This window comes from Pundamilia nyererei, unplaced genomic scaffold (assembly GCF_000239375.1).
Source record: "Pundamilia nyererei isolate P.nyererei 1_Seehausen unplaced genomic scaffold, PunNye1.0 scaffold00137, whole genome shotgun sequence".
Classification (NCBI taxonomy): Eukaryota; Metazoa; Chordata; class Actinopteri; order Cichliformes; family Cichlidae; genus Pundamilia; species Pundamilia nyererei.
In genome coordinates, this window is record NW_005187538.1 from 426,234 (window position 1) to 446,385 (window position 20,152).

The following is a 20,152-nucleotide window of genomic DNA, read 5'->3' on the forward strand; positions in this document are numbered from 1 at the left end:
GCGACAGAGACATACGGCACAGCTACAGCCCGCCCTCACTGCTATCCCCCTGGGTGGCTGTGCTCCTGCTGCCGGGCATTAAGATGTAGCGTGTGTGCTTTTGTGTGTTGATTCGTCCGCCCTCCAACCAAGGACACAAGTAGAGAAACAGCAGCTGACCTACAAAGTGACAGTGACTGAGCTGTAGCTTGGTCGAGAGGAGAGGGTTGTCCACAGTCTGACAGTGGGAAATCCCCTTCACAGCACTTTCAAGTGATTTTGGAGCAGCAGCCACAGAGAGGTTTACACACTCAAACACAAAGAGAGAGAGGAGAGGAAGGGAACCACTTTGCTACTCCTTCCTACAGTCGGGCTTATGTGTCCTCTATTCAAAACATCCTAATAAGTTTCTCAGTAGACTGGAAGAGGAGAGTGTTGGAATCTGGAATACTAATTTCCAGCATTCCTCACTCAAGTAGGCATGTTTTGAGCCAAACACACGGAAGATTCAAGTAAATGTAAACAAAAGTAAACAAGAAGCGGCTTAAAAGAAGAAAATGCAGCGCTTCTCTGGTCTGCTCTTGGGTGGTCTGCCTTAACGAACAGCACTAAACAGCCTTCTCTGTGTGTGCCCATGTGTGCGGGGAATATGGGATGTCTCTGTTTGAATTGAGCGTATACTGCATATGAGTGAATATTTGTTTGTGCGAATGTTTATTTGCCTCTTGTGTGCTTCCTTTGAGTGCATCCTGTTTGCATCAGTGTGAGCAGTGTGAGCACGCTTCCGACAAACTGGCTAGAGTGTGGCTTTGTGTTTATGTGTCCTGTTTACCGAGCATATATAAACGTGTGTGTGTGTGTGTGTGTGTGTGGAGTAAGTGAGCAAGAGTGTTACCTTCAGCTTGGGTGGCCACTTTAAGCGCTGCAGAGCTCTCGCCCTGGCCGTTGCTATTGTGGGCCACAACCCTGAAGCGATATTTGGTGTCTGGCATGAGGTTCTGGATGGTGACCTGCATCTCCCCTGGACGACTGGTATTCACGACTCGCTCCCTGATAGGGGGGGGTGGGGGTGGGTCGCACGCAGACAGGTAACAGAACAGTTAATCATTCTGACCTTAAATTACCCAGAAGGTTTTGTTTAGTGCTGGTTTGCAAGAAACAAAGTGAAGTGGCATTTAGAGCACCTAATATCTTGGTGCCAAACACATGTGCATAATAATGGCATCCAACTTTTTGAAGAAATCCTTATTGAGTTCACTCTTCCTATCAATGAGATAGGGAGTGTCCTCCAAAACTGAATGGTGTTTTTCTTGTATATTTTATATATTCGTGTATATTTTCTTGTTATTGAGATGCCCAGATATGTAATTTTCACATAAGTTATTTTAAATGGTAGAGATGCAAGCCACTCACTGCTTTCAAATTTGATGGGCAATACTTACTTTTTCCCCAGTTGATCCCTTAACCGCCAAAGGTGCCAAAATTAGTCAATAACGGAGAGAGTTGCTGGGATGGAAGTTTGGGGTTTTGTTATGTATAGTAAAATGTCATCAGCATAGAGCAATATAGTATTAGAGGTATATGCTGTGTCATAACCATGTATATCAGCGTGAGTGCGAATTGTCCGTGCCAGGGGTTCCAGAGCAAGAGCGAACAGTAATGGACTAAGAACACATCCCTGTCGTGTCCCTCTGCTGAGCTTAAACTGAGTGGATAATGTTTGGTTTGTAAGGATTCTGGCTGTGGGATTCTTATACAGTAATTTTATCCAGGAAATAAAATCTTGTCCCAATTGAAACTTCTCTAAGACAGCAAAGAGATAGGGCCACTCAACATGATCAAATGCCTTTTCGGCATCTAAGCTAAATATAAGTAGGTCCTGTTGCGCCTTAGAGGAGTAAATTATATTAAATAGACGTCTTAGATTGTTAAAGGAGCTCCTATCTGGTATAAAGCCTGTTTGATCTGAATGTACCAGTTTATCTATTACCATACTGAGTCTACTCGCTAGTATTTTAGCCAGGATTTTTTTGATCCGAATTTAATAAAGAGATAGGTCTATATGATCCCACTTCCTCCAAGACTACCTTTTTTTGGGAGTACAGTAATAACTGCTTCATTCAATGGTGGTGGTAAGGTGCCCACATTGTATGCATGGTTGTACAGTTTAAATAGATATGGAGCAAGTTTGATCTTGAGCTGTTTGTAAAATTCATTCCCTAACCCATCTGGGCCTGGACTCTTACCATCTTTACCATTTTATAATACACAATAGATTTAGTAATTTCTTTAGTTGTAATTTCAGCATTCAGGATCTTGCGATCCACCTGATCCGACACAGGGAGGTCACATCAGTGTCTTTCTTTTAATGTGTAAAAGGCTCAATTAGATTTTATATGTATATTATCTTTTGGCTGAGACTTTAAATTTTCTTTTCCTGTATTTCTTGGAGGCACTTTGTAACATTGGCTTTGATAATGAAGTTGATTAATATAGGACTTCCTAGTCTTAAAAATAAGTGTCATTATTAGTAAGCCTCATTATTTTTTTAATCCATTAGTTGGCATCCATTAACTTCCCAAAAAACCCCAAACCCTCCATTCTGAAAACTTTCAATTTTAATGCGTTTTCCATGAAAAATAATCCTTTTTGTACCTTAGAGTGGCTGAGATGCCACTTACCCACAGCTACTCTCCCTCTGCATCTGCACGTCCCTTCACGTCTTCATCACATGCTCTCTATGTGGAAGGAGTCCCAGTGGCCTTTCCACACTGCCACATCATTCTTTTGTTTAGTTTTTTCTTTTATTTTTTTAAGTGGGAATGGAAAATATAAAATCCGCAGTAACGGGAGCAGCTTTAAAATAAAACAAAACATCTTGATGGAATAACATTCGGAAGTATTCATTGCACTAACTTTATCTTCATGCAACTCCTTTACTCTGCTCCATATGCACGTCTGTATCACTGCTCCACACACAAAAACAGAGAGCAGAGGAGAGAAAGAAACTAGAGCAGAAACTGGCATGATTGCTAAATTAATGCTGGCACTGGTCTATAAACTAACCAGCTCACCTGTTGCCAGCAGGACCGGGAGACCTAGTTTACAACCTCGCTGAGTTATCGGTACGCTCCACGTATTTGCAGATTCTGTATATTAAAGGTTTGCTTTTGCTTACCGTCATGTTACAGAGAAGACATAAAAAAGAAGACTTGTGGAAAATCCTCTCAGCTTCTTAAATTTTATTTTCAGTCAGTAAATCCTCAGCCTGTGAAGCTGGGAGAAATTTACCACAGAACTATTTGGGGGGGGAAAGCGAGCATGGTATTTGAACATTTGTTTTTGGGGTTTTTTGGGGTTTATATTTGTTTAAGAAGGAGGTTTTGCTTTAAGTGACTGAACTTCTTGAATCAGATATTTCAGTGGTCTGAGTGTGTATACTTGAGCAATGTGCTGATGCCAGCAGTCGTGTGCGTGTATTAGTACCCCCTCCAGGAAAGTGTGGGTTCTACCTGCTCGTGCCCTCCTGGCTGTAGAAAATGGAGTAGGTCAACTCGTCCCCATGCGGCTCGGCTGGTTGACGCCAGGTCAGCTTGATGAAGCGAGTGGACACCAGCGAAGCCACGACGTCTCGGGGGGCCGAGGAGGTAGGCCCTGCTGGACTGCCTACACCTCTGGAGCCTGGTGTTACATGGTCAGTAGTGTTAGGAGTCAGTGAAGGGGGAGGGAAAGAGGGCAGGGCTACGACTTTGGGTTGGGAGGGGGTAGGGAGGGAGGGATGGTGGGATGAGAGCAAGGGAGACCGGGAGGGAGACAGCCGTAGCATGTCGGGGTCGGGTGGGAGAAATATTGTGCAGAGGTGCCCAAAAGGAGCAGGTTGAGGAGAGGAGTTGAAATGGAAATGAAAGTGGAACGAAAGAAAGGGAGGAAACAAAAAAAAGAAAAAACAAAATAACAACAACGTAACAAAAAAAAAAAAAGACTCTTGGTGTGACAAGGAACCACAATACAACACTTCTACTACACTCACAAAGCTGACAAAGAGGGAGGGACTACACATGCAGATCTACACACACCTGTCTAATGCAAGGGCAGTGGGAGCAGAACAGTGTCACACACTTAACGTTCACCAGCAGTGGCTTTCCTGCCAATCATTGGCATTAAAATGAATGATTGGACTGCATTTCTGCAAGGAGAGACACTTTGTCGTGACAGGGACAAAGTCGTCTCGTGGCCGTCTGACTTTTGTTTTACAGTAAAACAGCTTCGGACTAACCCAACCCCCCCCTCTCACTTTAGCTTCTCATAACTAACGATGCTGCTGAAGCACTTCTGTCGTCGCATTCCACAGCCAAGCCACAGAAATGTTTGTGATTTCATTTCAAGTGCGTGTGTGTGTTTTTCTTTTTTCCTCCTCCTTTTCAGAGGAACAATCTGCGGTCGGACCTCGTGAGATCTGCTTTCCATTTGCCTGGCAAGCAGGCGAAACAAAACCATACGGAAAGAATGTTAGTCCGTATGACATTTCCATTTGTTTGCAGGTCGGGGGGAAACGGACTGGAGGGTAAGGCTGAAAATATAGGAAAGGCGCATGGCAAGTGCTGTGCTCAAACGGTGTGTTATTACCGGAGAAATTGCAATGGAATGGAAAGCGGCTGCTGGCATATTTATCTGTCACAGCATGTGGACTAACCGCTAATTTGGCTTTCAGAATTTGTTTACGTATCAAAGAGTTCACCGACTTCTGTGATCATATAAAAGCCAACATATGATATAGAAGATTCTGACCCACCCCCAAAGAAAAATGACACTGTTTGTATACACTTTCTGTATATAAACACTCAAGAAACTTTAGCTTCAACTCCGTATTTATGGGCTCTGTGTATACCGAGTAATGCTCTGAAGAACTGCTGTTGAATTTGTAGCATGCTCCAGTACTTTGGATGGGAAATAAACAGATTGTCAGGCTCAATTTTAGCTTGTTTACATCTACACTCAATAAAAAAAATTAAAAAAAAAGGTACTTTTGCCCAAATTTGGATATCTATCTATGAAATCCAAACTCTCGTTAAAGTCACAGACATCAGCACGACACCTTGTGTAGGATATGTGGAGGGCCGCTTCTTGCACATTTCAGGAATGTTTTTTTTTTTTATTCGTTCTCATCTGAAAAGATGGATTTAGGTCAGCTGAGTGATGAGGCCTTGCCTTACCCTACAAAAATCCACTCCAGTGGCCAGCCAAAACTATTTTACACCATTTAGAAAAACACTGGCTGCCTTTTCCCTGCGATTAGGGTTCTTGTTCTAAAAGTGGTGAAGAAAACCCCCCAAAAAACAACCCAGCCGTCTCTCAATCGTCACCAAGCAAAGGTAATGACAGCCTCAAACAAGCTTAAAGCTGAAAGTCAGCACTCCAGCCTCAACGCCACTGTTTCATTTCAAATCCTGTTTGCTGGAGTAGTGCCAACAACAATGAAAAACACATTATCATCCTAATACTTTCTGACTGCAGTGTAAATGACCAGATGCGGAATAATTATCCCCATTTATAAAGCGTCTCGCACACGCACAAGCATCAGAATTACCGCCACCTAACTCGAACCAGGTTCACCGAATCACCAAAGGCTCAGTTTCTTAATAGGGAAGCGCTTCCTGAATTCCAAAAATCTGAACGCAGTAGAGTGCAATCCAGAAACACAGCGCAAGTAGGAACTCCCGGCAAATACTGTGAATGGAACGACTCATTGTTGACATATTTCAAAAAGTTTTAACCTCAAAATATTCTATGAACAAGATACAATTCAGCTGGAAGATGAGATAAAGACAACATCCACAGGAAATTAGTAATTCCGCTTCCAGATTCAGGTTGTATAAAAAAAAAGTCCTGCAGGCAATAATCTATGAGTCCCTTGAGTCTGTAGAATTAATTTATTGAGATGAATACAATGGAATTAACAATTTAGAGATTTTAATGTGCATACTAATTTTGCCATATCTTCAGGAAAGAAGGATTAAAAGCTTGGAAGGCAAAAGATATGCTACTCTTTCATAGTAACCAGAAGGGCCCTGCTTGATAACCTCACGCTGTGCTCCAGCTCACATATTAAATATGAAATATTACTATTATTCCAACACACATATGGTTATATAGCAATGAAATATGCCTTTAAAGGCCTTCTCCGTTCCCTCAAATGATAACTGTTTGAAAGAACTTCAAAAGCAAAGTCGGATAGCAACATTTGCTTCACATTAGTCAGTTTTGCTTTGAACCCTGTTGAGCCACAACTTCTTGATTAAAACAGAAGAATAAGTCAGAGAATATGAGTTGAGCTTTAAGAAATGCATATCTGGACCTTGTTTTATTTCTTTTCCTTTTTTTTTTTAAACTCAACATTATTAACCTTAACTAGTTGTTGGCTGGTTGTTGATGTCTGCAGAAAATGAGGAAAACGGGCTTTTAATAGGTCTAAGATTGTCTCCTAAGATGACACAGGAAACAGGTCACTGCCTTTGCACTCTGCTCAACGCCATAATTCTTCTAGTGAGCGAATTTGTCCATCAGTACTCTTGCCCAGTGTGGACTTCGAGGTTATCTCAGTTTGAAGCACAAACAGAATCAAGACCACCTCACAGATCAGACAAGGGCGAGGAAATAAAATCATTACGAGCGGCTTCCATCTTCATACACCGTGTCCGCCGTAGGTAATTGACATGCTGGGCAGTTTTCGGTGTCCTTCTGACAATCTCTCTTGTACATGTGTGCCTGGGATTGTTACAGTAAGAAGGTGTCAGCCTCCCACTGCTATTGCCGAGCTCTATTCATAGCTGATTAATAGTGTCATTAGTCTCCGTGCCAGAGGTAATGAATTACTGGCATTAAGGCTTAACGAGGAAGGTTACTTTAGATCTGCATAATAATCTGGGTAACCCAGGCAAAAAAACCCAACTGGGACAAAGACATGCTTAACAGGTCGTCTTAGCGTTCAATGGAAGCAAAACACGTTTCAGAAATAAAGAAATGGAGCGGTGTGAAAGTTCTGACTAAAGGCTCATAACTTTTATCTTGTGCTGCCAACATCATAATCCCTGTGAGCGTCGCTGGGCAAAGCTGCATTTCCATCAAACTGGTCCGAGTTCACCGATAAGAGAGCCAGCCTAACTCACCGGCTCAGCCTTACACACCTCTACCGAGAGAACGGAAACCTAATGAATGTCTGCAGGAAGCACACACAGCACTATAACTACAGATAGCCTTTTCAGAAGGAATTCAGCAAGCCACGCCAGGCTCTTGCAAAATGGATTTTCTCAGGCCTGGTTTCCATGTCTAATGTAGTTCGGTAATGACGACGGCGTAAGACACTGATGTAGCACAGTGCTAATGGTCCATTACTGAGTCACTACTTTCATCTGGCCAAGAAAAGAAGAAGAACAATGTACTCAAAAAGCATAGTCGAGAGTCTTCAGAACAGCATCACAAAGAAGACAGTCAATTAAAACTGCCAGTCATCAGTTCCACATCACCCTCCACCCCCCTTCTCTCGCTCTCTCCCTTCATGTCCCGTCCCTATCTACACTACACTGCCATTTTCAATAAAGAAATGAAAGGCAAAGTAAATAAAAATGACAGCCTTTGTCATGTTTTATGCAAACACGGAGTAGTCGCGTTATGATAAAACCGAACAGCCTATCTGTAGGCCCGAAGGTTATTACAAAGAACTAGAAGAAATTTCCGCTGAACAAAGACAAAAACAATCCGTGGAGACATTAATTCTCTGAAATGTAAAAGAAACTGTAAGTAAGAACAGAGCAACTGCAAACTGGATCACTCTTATTGGTTCTCTAGTAAATGTAGCCAAAAAAAAAAGAAGAAGAAGAAGAAGAAGAATCGTTTTTCTTTCCTGGTGACAACTGTGGCTGTTTTTTGTTTTAAATAAATTCTGCTCTCCCTTCACTCTCTTTAAAGAAAAGACAGGAAAGATGAGCAAGCCTGACAGCTCATGACATTTGAGCAGCTCCTTAACGCACCGACAAAGGAAAGAGTCAGAAGGAGAAGACAAATGTTTCAAGAGAGACGTGAGAGGGGAGGAGGGAAATGAGCGAGAGCGAGGAAAAGTCTGACCAAGCATTCTTTTTTTTGGAGTCCCCTCGGTTCCTTTCAATTACCCTGTCGACAACAATAACAAACTCCATTTTTTAAAAAAGATTTTCTTGCTTTACAAGCAATACAGCAATAAATGAAAACCAATGACACAAACAATAAAAATACGAGACACTCATCAGCGAAGAAAAAGAATAAAAGAGAGAAAATAATAACAAGCCAGCCTGCCCACTACAGGGACACCCGTAGTTAGGAATATAATCTTTGTCTTGGGACCTTTCTTGCACTTGTATCCTGACACCTTATCACTAGCCAAGGGGGACGTGACAGAGATTCAGTATTGGATTGCTGAAGGGTGGAGTGTATTGGTAACTGCACGCATTCCCTCTAATCAGAAACAGTCGAGATTAAAGCGTAGCTCGAATCTCTGGAAAAAGACTGACTCACTGACATAATTCAGAAAGGAAAAAGTCTCAAACTTATTCTGTTAAAAAAAAAAAAAAAATCTCAAACAGCATCGCCTCCACATTCCTCTCCCTTTTCCTCCACCGCTTTCTAGGGCATGTTCACTCCCATCCAGCACTTTTCCCAGGAAATAAAGAAGTCTCACCAATTAAAAGACACATATACCAATCTCAAAAAACATATGCACATGTGTACAGAGGGGACACATCAAAGTCAGGCAAATAAGAAAGCCATGACGCTAACAGAGAGAAGTTCGAGGCCCAAAATTATGAACCCCCCCCCTTAAAAAATAGCCTCGATAAGTGGAGAGAACACAGACCATGAGTGCTGTTTTGAAGCATTTGCAGTGGGTCGCAGATGTATTTACGTCTCTGCTCTCTTCCCAAACGCTCCTGTGGTGCAGGAGACAGAGTGGGATGCGACAGGACCCATCTGACAGATCCATGGGACACCTGGATGCCCTGTGGTGATGTACTAAATGCTTTAATAGGACAGAGGCGTTCGGTCTCTTTATCAGGCGGCTGAAACCTCAGAAGGGCCTCTGTGTGTGGAAAATCTGCCTCTTTGAATCCCTGCAGAGATTTCCTTTTTAAATGGCAACGTTTGTTCAATTGTGCATTCATCTCACTTTTCTCGTCCCGAGTCAACATTGTGCAGAGTCCCTGCAGGTTTTTCGCAAACATGTAGGAGATATCCTATGAGGCACGCTTTTGGATGGTATGCCTGTGTTTGCATCCCCTCTTGGCCTTCTGGTGCACTAACAATTTAGATTTTAAACAAAGTAGAGTGACAATCCCCGCTCGAGAGTGTGGAAGGCTAAATACTCTCCACCCTACAGAGACAGACACACCCAGAGGGTCCTACAACGTCAAAGAAAGCAAACGCCGCTATTTGGAAATGATGGCTGTAATTGACTGGGGGCAGGTATATCGATGAGTAGTCACTCGCTGTGTGCATGCAACACACGTTCATTGAGTCACTGGTGAGTTAATCTGGGTGTGATTGCTTTGTTCCCCTGAACACCTCGCTTTAGCACACACTCACAAAAACACGAAGGAACATGAGGCTAAAATCTGCTCGCCCAGACTCCGCATGCAAATGAAGACGTGCAGCTATGGTATACAGCACAACACTCCACCTTCCACGCTTCAAATCTGCGTCACATGTATCGCGTGCGCCACATGCTGGATGAGAGCGGGGACGAGAGGTCTCCTGGGCTCGCCTTTCAAGCAGATCAAAAACAGCCAGGGATGCTGCCGCGGATCTCCAGAGCATTTTACCACCGATGCCCACGACGGGAAACGGGCTTTCTTTCTGCACTGCGCGCCTTTGTTTTTTATTACCTCTGAGGTACACAAACACAATACAACCTCTCCGAGGGAGCAGAGAGAGCCCTGGAATAAAGTAATTGATTTCCAGGAAAGCTCTACGTTATGGCTCGTTTGTGTGTGTGTATACACAGCAGCAGCAGCATTTCATGTATAAAGCGAGTAGAGCTGAACAACCAAAGAAAGGCCTGAAAAGGTCAAATGGGATGTTGGGAGAAGTGAGAGCAGCTGCACCCCCCTGTCTTTGGAGATTCACTAACAAACAGGCCCGCTAATCAGACTCCCACTAATAAAGACGCCTCCCTCGGACAGGCCCAGCAAGAAGCAGCTATGCACTTACGCTAGTGAGCAGTGGGGTGTCCATAACCCACTGTGACGTTACTCACTATTCTACTTTTAGCTTATGGAAACTGGGAGGCTCAGCTGAGTGAGGAGGTTGGGGGGGCTGTGGAGGCTAACAGGAAAAATACGAGCTCCGGCTTTGGTGGCGCCGCTCACAGAGGTCAGCCGCCTGCCGCTAAAGGAAGGGTGTGAAGGGAAAGTGATGTTTTCGTCTCATTCGGTACTTTCAATTACTGCACCCAGAGGACTGTCCACGTCCAAAAACATCAGATCGACATCCTGGATGAGTGTGTGTGTTGGAGGTGGACGGTGTTATATCGTAGATAAGGGCAGGTGTTGGTGAAAACCAGCCCTCACGCGTGCAGTCGAGCCTCAAGCTGGCTTCGATAACAAGACTGACCTTCAAAAAACACCCCAAACAAAACCTGAGCTGACGCAAGTACACCGAAAGCTATTTTAATCCCTTTTTTTTACTTTCTCGTGCAAAACAAGAGGAAAATAGGCACCCATAACATTCTGCAGTTAGCACTGAGGCGTCAGAGCATTTATAAATGAGGCAAAGCTTTCACCACGCTTGAGTAAATACAACCCATAGAAAAGTTCAGCCTGTGCTGAGAGCGCCCCAGCCTGTAAATACACACACGCGCGCGCGCCAAACGCCATCCCTGAGAGACACAACCACAACACAAACACTTACTTTGCCATCAGCACCCGCACAAACAGCAATTTGGTGGAGGCTGATTTCAGCTCTTCACAATCAATTTAGGTAACAATCCCTCTGATCAGCTTCCTACAGCCTCCGGTGGGGAAACGCATTCACTAATCACTATCACTAACGTGGTGTGCGTCTGTGTGTGCCAAAACAGATTTTGTGCGCTCGTGTATGTGTGTGTTTATCTGCGTGTTTTTCAGTTTAGGACACTGTGTGCACATTTAAAGACTTTATCCCCAAATTTGAATTTCAATGCACCTCGCTATGAGGCAGAATTTAGAAATTTACATAATATTAATATTCTCTGTCCCTTAATTTGTTTTGAGATTGCTTTTCCATAATCGCAAGAATTTATAAATAAAACTACAACACCGTTAATAAAACAACAATATTATCATATTTGCTTAATCGACCAGTAACACTGTGTGTAACAATAAGGTAGTTCTAAAGCACATGCAGCGTCTAAGCAGCAGCTACGTGTGCTGCATGTGAAATTCGACTGGTGGAAAACAGGTAAATTTGGTGTTTACTGATGTTTTCATGTGGGAAAAGAACTAGTTTTCTTTCCCCTCCCCCCTCTTTTCCCTAGGCAATTTCACCCTCCAGATACACTTTATTAGCTTATGCTTTGTGGCAACAACAGTCTCCTTATTTAGGCTTCTTATCTCCGTTTCTGCGGAATCGCAATACAGGCTCTTCATCATAATAGGATGTTTGCTTTGTGCAAATTTGTCCACATTTGTGGACAAAACAGCAGCCTCAAATATTACCACACAGTTGAATCAATGACCGACAGTCCAAATTTCATAAAGCGCCAACAAACGAAGTCGCTTGTGCGTCTTGTAGGAACAAAAGGAAGTCGGGGAAAAGCAAGTTGGAGTAGTGATCAGAGGCTAGGTTTAATAAACTGCTATGAAGGAGTCTATGTGGATCAGTCGATGAAACATATTTAGTTTGCGCCTGGGGCCATACGGTGAGGCCGGGGGCGACCGTTTGTGTACATGCATGTACATCCCGGCATTACATGATATGCTCAGCAGTCACACTTTCACACCGGTGCCTGGTGTTCAGGCTGCACTTACGATGCAGGCCGTGCCAACTGAAAACACAGCGCATCGCTCTGTGCCGAGCTGACACATTCACATGCTCACAGTGTTGCACGTTCGCTCCTGCTGGCCTGGCCGTGACCCTGCTAGCAGATGATGGAGCACACCGTATTCCCTGAAGTAGGCCCGAGCTTTTATTCAGTGCTGCTGGAGTCTGGCTGGAGGGAAGGGTCTTTTAGCAGCCTATTCTCACTCCTTGATTTGAACAGGGAATAAGGGTGGTGCTCCGGTGCCGATGTAGTGGAAGGATCGTCCGCCTGTGGCTTCGGTGTTACAAATGTGTTTAAGGGGAGGGTTTTTTCCCCCTCCCCTGCTGTGCCTCCTCAAACTCGACATTTGTAGTGTAATCATAATATGTTTACGTTCTATATCACATTAGTTTTCTTCCTTTGCTACTAGCGCGAGCTGTTACTGCAGTGCACTACACTGCCAGCAGTATTGGTACATTAGGGACCCCCTTTTTTTTTTAAATGTATTGCTTGTCATCTTTCTCTCTGCCTTTAATTCAATATAAATTCAAGTACCTCTCAATTTGTATTAGACAACAATGCAGCTTCAGCATCAAGAGATTTGTGCATAAAACCCTTCCTGTGTGCACAACTGTACAACGACGGATCTAGGCTGCTGTGTTCCTCTCCATCTCTCATGTGCATCAGTGCTCTGTGAGGAAACAATGACTCCTTATGCTAAAGCGGTACAGCCTCAATAACACGAGAGTCTGCTTGTGTTACAAACTGCTGCAAAAATCAACTTCTCTCAGAGCTCTTTAGAACATGAGGTGGAAGAATTTGGGGCATTCTCTGCTTTGTGTTGTTCGCACAGTAAACAGCATTGCCTCTGGCTACTAAGTCTGTCCTAAACAGCTTTCTTGGACTATTCTGTGCTTAGTATACACTCAGCAGAGTCTAACAACTTTGCTTTATGGATAGTTTTTTTTGTGCTGCAGTTGTTTAATGTCAACGATGTTCTTATTAACATTAAAACAATTAAAGTTTGATTTATGGTTTGTTTTGTTTTCCAAAGGGAGAAGGTGTTGGAGGCATTTTCTGCTCTCCACTCTTACACATTCAGTTCATCGCTGTATAAAATTGGGGAGAGATGGGTAAACATCTCCCGTGGAGTCTACAGATGCATCCTGGGGTGGCGGATGAGCTGAAACAGCTGGGAGCTGTGCACATCTGGCACAGTAGCGCTGACATGTCAGAGGGAGATTCTGGAAATTCTGCACCTTTAATTCAGACTGCGTTTTCGGTATTTGACATGAGGAGAGTGAGGCATGGCGCGCGCCTCCATGACGCCATAGTGCAGCTCCAGCTCCCTGCCTGAGCTAGCCTGCAGGTTTAGTTAGACAGAAAGGCTCACGTTAGTCCCAATTTGTTCAGAAGCAGCGTTAAACTTCCACTTCCTTCCAAATGATGCAAACTGACTTTGTTTTTTTAAGGACTAAGCATCCTTGCCTCATTAAAAAAGGATGAGACTCACCAACAGCTCTACAAATGTCTCTTTACAGAGAACCCTCCTCTCTAACTGATATTTACTAATGAAGCTGCAGTGAGAATGACTATATCTGCTCAGGTATCTCATTGGGCCCTTCATGTAGCCATCATCACTGCAACTTAGGGGACACCCCCACATGTCAGCGTAGCATGACAACAAGTCTGTTGCCTGCACTCATAAGTACAGAGTGATGGAGGGAGAGGAAGCTCAGGGGACACAGCGAGCACTCAGGCATCGATGACGCATCGCCATCTCTCAATGGGGGTCTGCTACCCCTGATCAGAGGGGAGGCAGGACTCTTCTGTTGGCTGCCACAGGTCTACGGCAGGGGGAGGGGAGACTAATGGCTGCAGTGTCAGATAAAGGATGAAGGTGAAGGAAACGCTGAAAGGAACCAAGGCCTGTTTAAGCTCTGAATTTAACAAAAGCTTGAATAAACACATTTGCATCAGGAATAGAGTGTCATCCTCCTTTCATCATAACACGACCTGAAACACGGCTAGGAGTGCTAGCCTACAGGAGAAAGGATGTAAAATTCATGGAGCCGTGTTGCACAGCACTGCACAGCGACTGATGTTTTTAAACTGTGTAACCTGAAGTGTGTGACTGTGTAACCCCCTCCTCCCCCATTCATTTGTATGAAATTCACTTGTAACAGTTGCACCTCAAACAAGATGAGCTCTCAGAGCTTGGTGCATCCAAACAAGCTTTCAGGCTCTCCAGTGAAGTACTTGATTTGGTCACTAGGAGGCAAAATGTCAAAACATTATTCATGTGAGCTGAGGGGAACAGAGGAGAGACAGAGGGACAGAGAAAAGTCATGAAAGAGTATTTCGAGATTGAAGCCGGCAGGGCATGTGGAAGGATCAAATGTGAGTATTCGCATGCAAATGGGGGCGCAGCTCGAATTTATGCAAACTTCAAAACAAGCTAAAGGATATGAACTGAAGGGCAAACAGCAGAGGAGAACATCTACTTCTTTTGTTTGCTAGCGCTGAGTGTAGATCTCTCTGCATTTTACACATGAAGTTGCAATTTTTGATCTACTTAGACAAGCTAAAGATCCCAATCTGCAAAAAGCAAACAAACAAAAAACCCTAAATGTCTCTTTCATCCACAAATCTAATTCAAAACTTGAAAATAAAATATACGGTCCTCCCTGCATCGGCGAAAACTACACAAAAAGCAACTACATTGTGAAACTTGGACTAGTTTAAACTTCAATCACAGTCTTTTTGTATGGTACGCGCAAAGATGGCAATCGCATAAACAACTGCTTTGTCTAGGAATTCTACTTCAAAGTTAAAAACAGCAAAAAAACATGAGCCATTTCCCCTCCCAGCTCTAAGTGCCACCCACTGCAGTTATCGCACATCAACACTCAACTCATAAACTAATAATGTGTTTGAAAAGGGCTGGAAACTGTCAATAGATGGTTTGAGATGATAATTCCTCAAAGGGCACATCCTCTGCAGCGGACCAGTCGCTCCCCGTGCGACAGTAAGATATAATTGTGGACGGCAAATATCAAAAATGCCAGGATAGAGTCATCACGCAATCATTAGTGGATGTATTTTTATAATTTGTGAGGAAAGCACGGGCCAGTCTGCCGGGAATTTGATAAAACCCTCAGCACTTGTTGACTCACACACTTAGTGAGAACATTTTGTGATTAGATCAGTCATTTCTTATCTAGTTACTCTACATGTGATCTGGATTTAATGTAATAAACCTCAGGAAACTTACAATTAGGAGGGGGTGGGAGAAAACAAACAACACTGGTACACATATGCAGACTTGTTAATTATTTTGTGAGGATGTAGTTTGTGAGGAGGCAAACAATTTCGCCGTAGCTTTATTTTCGCTGACAGTGCGTAATGACTCTGACGAGCACAGCTACTTAGAGCTTCCAGCGCCTCCAGAAAACAACAAGTCTGAATGTGGCAGCTTTACAAGGGACATTAAGAGCCACTTACTCAGACTGCATTACTCCGTGCAATTAGGTCCCCTCGAGTTCCATTTTTGGTATTTCAGCTCCAGTTGAACCACATCTGTTTGCAACTAGTTGACCTATATTGCACACGACTGTGGAATGTGCACAAAATTGCTTTAAGGACTGCAGGCTGAGGTCCCGATTTTTGACCAAACCTCTGCAACTTTCAAAGATTTTACCTAGCAAGGTGAAAATCTGTTTAAAAAGCTTCTCTTTGTTTATGCAGCATGCACACAAACCCGCTCGCTGAGCCAGCTGTATCGATGTGGAGGACGAATCACTATAAATAACTGCCAAAATGCTATACATATGCTAACAGCTGACATTTTTCCATTCCAAACACCCACGAGTGGCAGCCATCAGTGGAGCTAGATTTAACTGCAGCTGGCAGTGTCAAGACGCAAAGATTATGGCCACTAATGAATATTAGCCAACTTGCAGCCGCTGGGTATTTAGATGCAGTTCACCCCATTGATTTCCCTGTTGGGTGAAGACAACTTTATCCCTGTGGCAAGTCCCTGGCTTATCTCGCCGACTGCAAGGCAGCCGGCAGACGGGGTGTTTTCCTGGCCGCGTTTCAGGATGATTCGAGCCTGGCAGGTGCGAACGGGAATACCTGACTGCGGTAAACACAAAGGGGCAGCACGGAGCAGAAGGAGATGTCCAGCTGTGAAGGGGCAGCCATATAAGGGGACTATATTGAGTACAGCACAATTACCACAAAGCTCACTGTGTTGGATTATCACAGAGAGCAGGTGGCTGTGAAAGACAGTGAGAGGAAGGCCTCGAGAAAAAGGTGACAGATGGGTGTGGAAGAGTAGGCCTGCACACGCCGCAGCTCAGGAGGAGAGAGAGGAGACACCGAGGAGAAAGATACGACTTTACTAGAGTCTACTGAGATTCATTCATCAGAGCCGTCACCGCGAAACACAAATAGGTGCAGAAAATGAGATGATTTTAAACACGTTGCCATTGATTAACCATTTGCAGGCACAGATTGCACCTTTGAGAGGGGAAATTACTTTGATACAGTGTTTGTGGATGCGTCTATACATGCGCAAAATGTCAACGATTTGCAGAATAAAAATGAACAGTACCATGGAGACTCTGTTATTTCCTACATACATCAGATGAGAGTCAGGATAATAACCTGATGAATAATCAGGGAGCTGGAAAGCTTTCTTGGGGTAAGTGTGTCTGGATTAGCATTACTGTGACCAAGACAGATGTACGCAATCAGAACGGTAACAAAAGGAAAAGACTCCCTGTGATATTTATGGATTAAACAGAGATTAATTTCTTCAAAGCCGTGCTCAGGGCGGACCTCATGTACAAGGCCAGCTGCCTCTGTAATTCATCCCATTTATCTTCAAGTCAAAGAAAAGAAAGAAAAGATAAAAAGACTTGAGGCCATGTAAAGTAGGCAGACCCTTATCAATGGTGTCAAACACAAATACACAATGAGCTGCAGGTCATCATTATTTCTGACTTAATGTCCTCCAGTCGGCGGGGATGACACAGCTGGAGGTGCCACCGGTTGGACACTGCTATGCTAATTCATTAGCCACCTGCTTCGAGTAAGTGGGGGGGGGGTTCACGCTTGATTAAATTTTCGCCATCTTCCTCGAGAGAAAGGGACGCTACGAGTCAGCAGTAAAGCAACGATTACAATGTAAAGGCTACGCGCACAACTTCTGATCTCTGCTGTATTAGGGTTTGTTTTCGCCGTCACTGCCCCCGTCGCTTTATTGTCTCTCATTTTCCACCTCGTTTTATTTAGATTACGCCGCTCAGAGAAAATGCGCCTCGTTTCTGGTCTTGAAGTTGTCGTTGTTTTCGAGGACTGTGGCGAGGTTTTCACTAGCCCCGTGGGTTAGACTATGATTATTATGACCGTGCAAATGACGGCAAATTTAAGCTGCATTACATTTTCTCTAAAGATCAGAGGTAATGAAACAAAACTACCTCAAGAACTGGGATGTTAACGTTTTTTCCCTCTGCATTAGCTTCTATTTTTGGAGGCACTTTGTACTTTTCAGCAATTGTAGCCACTGTCCTTAAGTGTCTGCTTTAGTTGCTGCCTTGCACTCTAAAGCTCACGGGACTTCATGTTTGAAGCTCGTCTTTGGCTATGTTGCAGCTTCTCACTTTATACAGCATGTGGAGCTTATGTTTACCTAAAGCACCTTACATGTCCAAAGACAAAATATCCACAGCCTTGTAAAGGGCTCGGGTCAAGCAGCGAGGCATTTCTGTGACGCTAGATGTGGAATGGACTTTGTGCAAAGCAACCGTCAGATATACTTCTGTTCCCTTTGAGCCACCTCTGGTATAACAAGTTCCCAGTGGTATTATTTCTGTTTCCGTCACTCTTCACACTTTCACAGATGTGCACAGCTGTGAGAATTCAGACGTTCGCAAACAGGGAAAACTGTACAGACAACAGAAAACCCCAACTTTACAGCTCACGTTTTTCAAGCCTTTGCTGAAAGGGTGTTTTTGAAGAGATTATTTCTTTCATTGCTCTCTCTAAAAAAATAAAAAAATAAAAAAAATCCAGACATGAGACTGGAACTTTAATAAACTGCATGTACCTACTGCTGTACTTCATTAGGGATACTAAAGCAGTTACAGGGAAAACAAGTCCAGCTCCAGCGGCTATGATTCATATGGAGGTTTAGCTGTTAAAGGCTAAGAAATAAACACAAGAATCACTGTGTCCGAATGCCACTGATGTTTCCAAATCTAGCCTGCCAGAGGAAAACCGATCAGACACGGTGAATTTCATTGCTTTCATTGAGTCATTGCTGCCTTTGATTGTTTTGTTGTTAAAAAAATCTCATCAACTCACAGCTTTTGTGTTTATTTCCTCAAGTACCAATTGATTTTATCTGCTTGAGGAAAATATCTTATTTGCACACTAGCAGCAGGTCTGGCATACCTGGATCCAGGATGATAAGCTGGGCGCTGGACTGGATGTTGCCCGCATCGTTTTCTGCCAGGCACTGGTAGAAGCCCTCGTCTGACTTGACCAGACCCAAAATCTGCAGGTTGTGGTCCTCCTACAAAGCAGGAAGGGAAAAAAAAAAGAGGGAATTGGAATAACAAACATACACAGGTATCAATGCAAGCAGCAGTTCTAATCAATTTCCTACTCTTTCTCGTGACGCTCCGGTGATGTAAACTCTCGCAATGACTTCTGGTGAAGGAAAGGTTGGAAGAAAAAAATAAAATAAAAAAAGGCAGCACATCAGCACTGAATGAACTTACAATTATTTTGAAGTAATCGCTGGGAATGACGGCGTCTCCATTCTTGACCCATTTGACCGTGGGAGCCGGTGACCCCGACACGTCGCACTCAAAGATGATGTCCATGGACTCGTGGGCATAAATGTTGGCCGGCCGCTTCACGAACTGCGGGGAAACTGTGGAGTCCACACGAAAAAAGGAAAACTTACATTTAATGACTGAACCTTTTCTTTGTGAAATCTGTCAAAACTAACAAGGAACGTTAAACGTCGCTGAAAATGGCCTTTGCTGGAAAAGGAACAAGATGAAATTATTTCATGCTTCCCCTTAAACTCTCAGCCAAGAGAGAGTAGAAACAGTAAACAGTGTCATCCAGCAACAAGCTAATTATTTTCTGCACGGTTCACACAATTTTACCAGATGGCAACACTTAAGAGTTGTTGTTTTTTTTCTAATTTATTCAGGAATGGTTGAAAGGCAGCTACTTTGGTACTAGCGCAGTACTGTCAGCACACTACACCGGCTAAGCCGAACTCCCCTAGTCCTGCTAATGAGGGCCAGAGAGGAGTTATTTGATCTGCTGGGGCGATACAGTGCCTCATCAATCTGTCCTGGAACAAGGTCACCAGGAGCGCAGGGCCCGGGCCCCGTCCCCTCTCTATAATTGGACTGTACGTGTTGTGAGAAGAGGGCAAGACGGACTATGTGTGCACGTGCGTATACGCTGCAGCTACACCCGCGCGTCCTCTGATAAGCATCGACCTCGTTGACCACAATTTAAATGACTGTATTGTTATTGTGTGGCTGCGTGTCATGATTTGCCATCAGCCTCCTGGGCGCGGTGATGGCTGGTTATTAGCATCTACTTTGCGACTATTCACAGGAGCTGATTGGATATTAGTTGCAGGTCCTTTCTTTTTGTTCTTCTTTTTGGGCTTTAGTCAGCAGCAGGCTGTGAGGTCAAATCTTCATCTGCTTGATGTAACACGGGCTAATTTACTGTAACACACAAGTTAACAGATTAGCCTTCATACTGCTGGGGAAAGCATTTAGCACTAGAAAGGCGTTCAAGACTCTTTGTAATTAAAACCAGAAAGGAAAAAAGAAAAAGAAAACCACACATTTCTTTAACAATAACGGCCTTATTGGAGCGCTGGAGCTACGGGACACATTGGGTTCTGTGTCGACTTTGTATTTCCCTGACCTTGAAATGCACTTTGCCCATCTGTTTGCTATTTCCATGCTCTACACACAGCACATGGAGCAAAGGCGGGGAGAGAAAGGGAGAGCGAGAGAGACACAACTCGACAGAAGCTGCACACAAAGCCACGGCTATCTAAAAACACAGAGCCAAAAGACGCGCAGGTCCGCCTTTCCTGCC

General features: G+C 43.8%; 1 protein-coding gene across 1 annotated transcript in view; it reads right to left on the reverse strand.

Annotated features, from left to right (window-relative positions):
• neo1a (neogenin 1a) overlaps window positions 1-20,152 on the reverse strand; it is a 150,410-nt gene that overhangs the window by 25,742 nt on the left and 104,516 nt on the right. The window contains exons 6-9 of the mRNA XM_013913578.1: window positions 18,793-18,947; window positions 18,464-18,584; window positions 3,492-3,660; window positions 875-1,029 (exon numbers count right to left, since the gene is read on the reverse strand). Of these exons, the coding sequence (XP_013769032.1) occupies window positions 875-1,029; window positions 3,492-3,660; window positions 18,464-18,584; window positions 18,793-18,947 (600 nt within the window). The remainder of the gene's footprint in view (window positions 1-874; window positions 1,030-3,491; window positions 3,661-18,463; window positions 18,585-18,792; window positions 18,948-20,152) is intronic.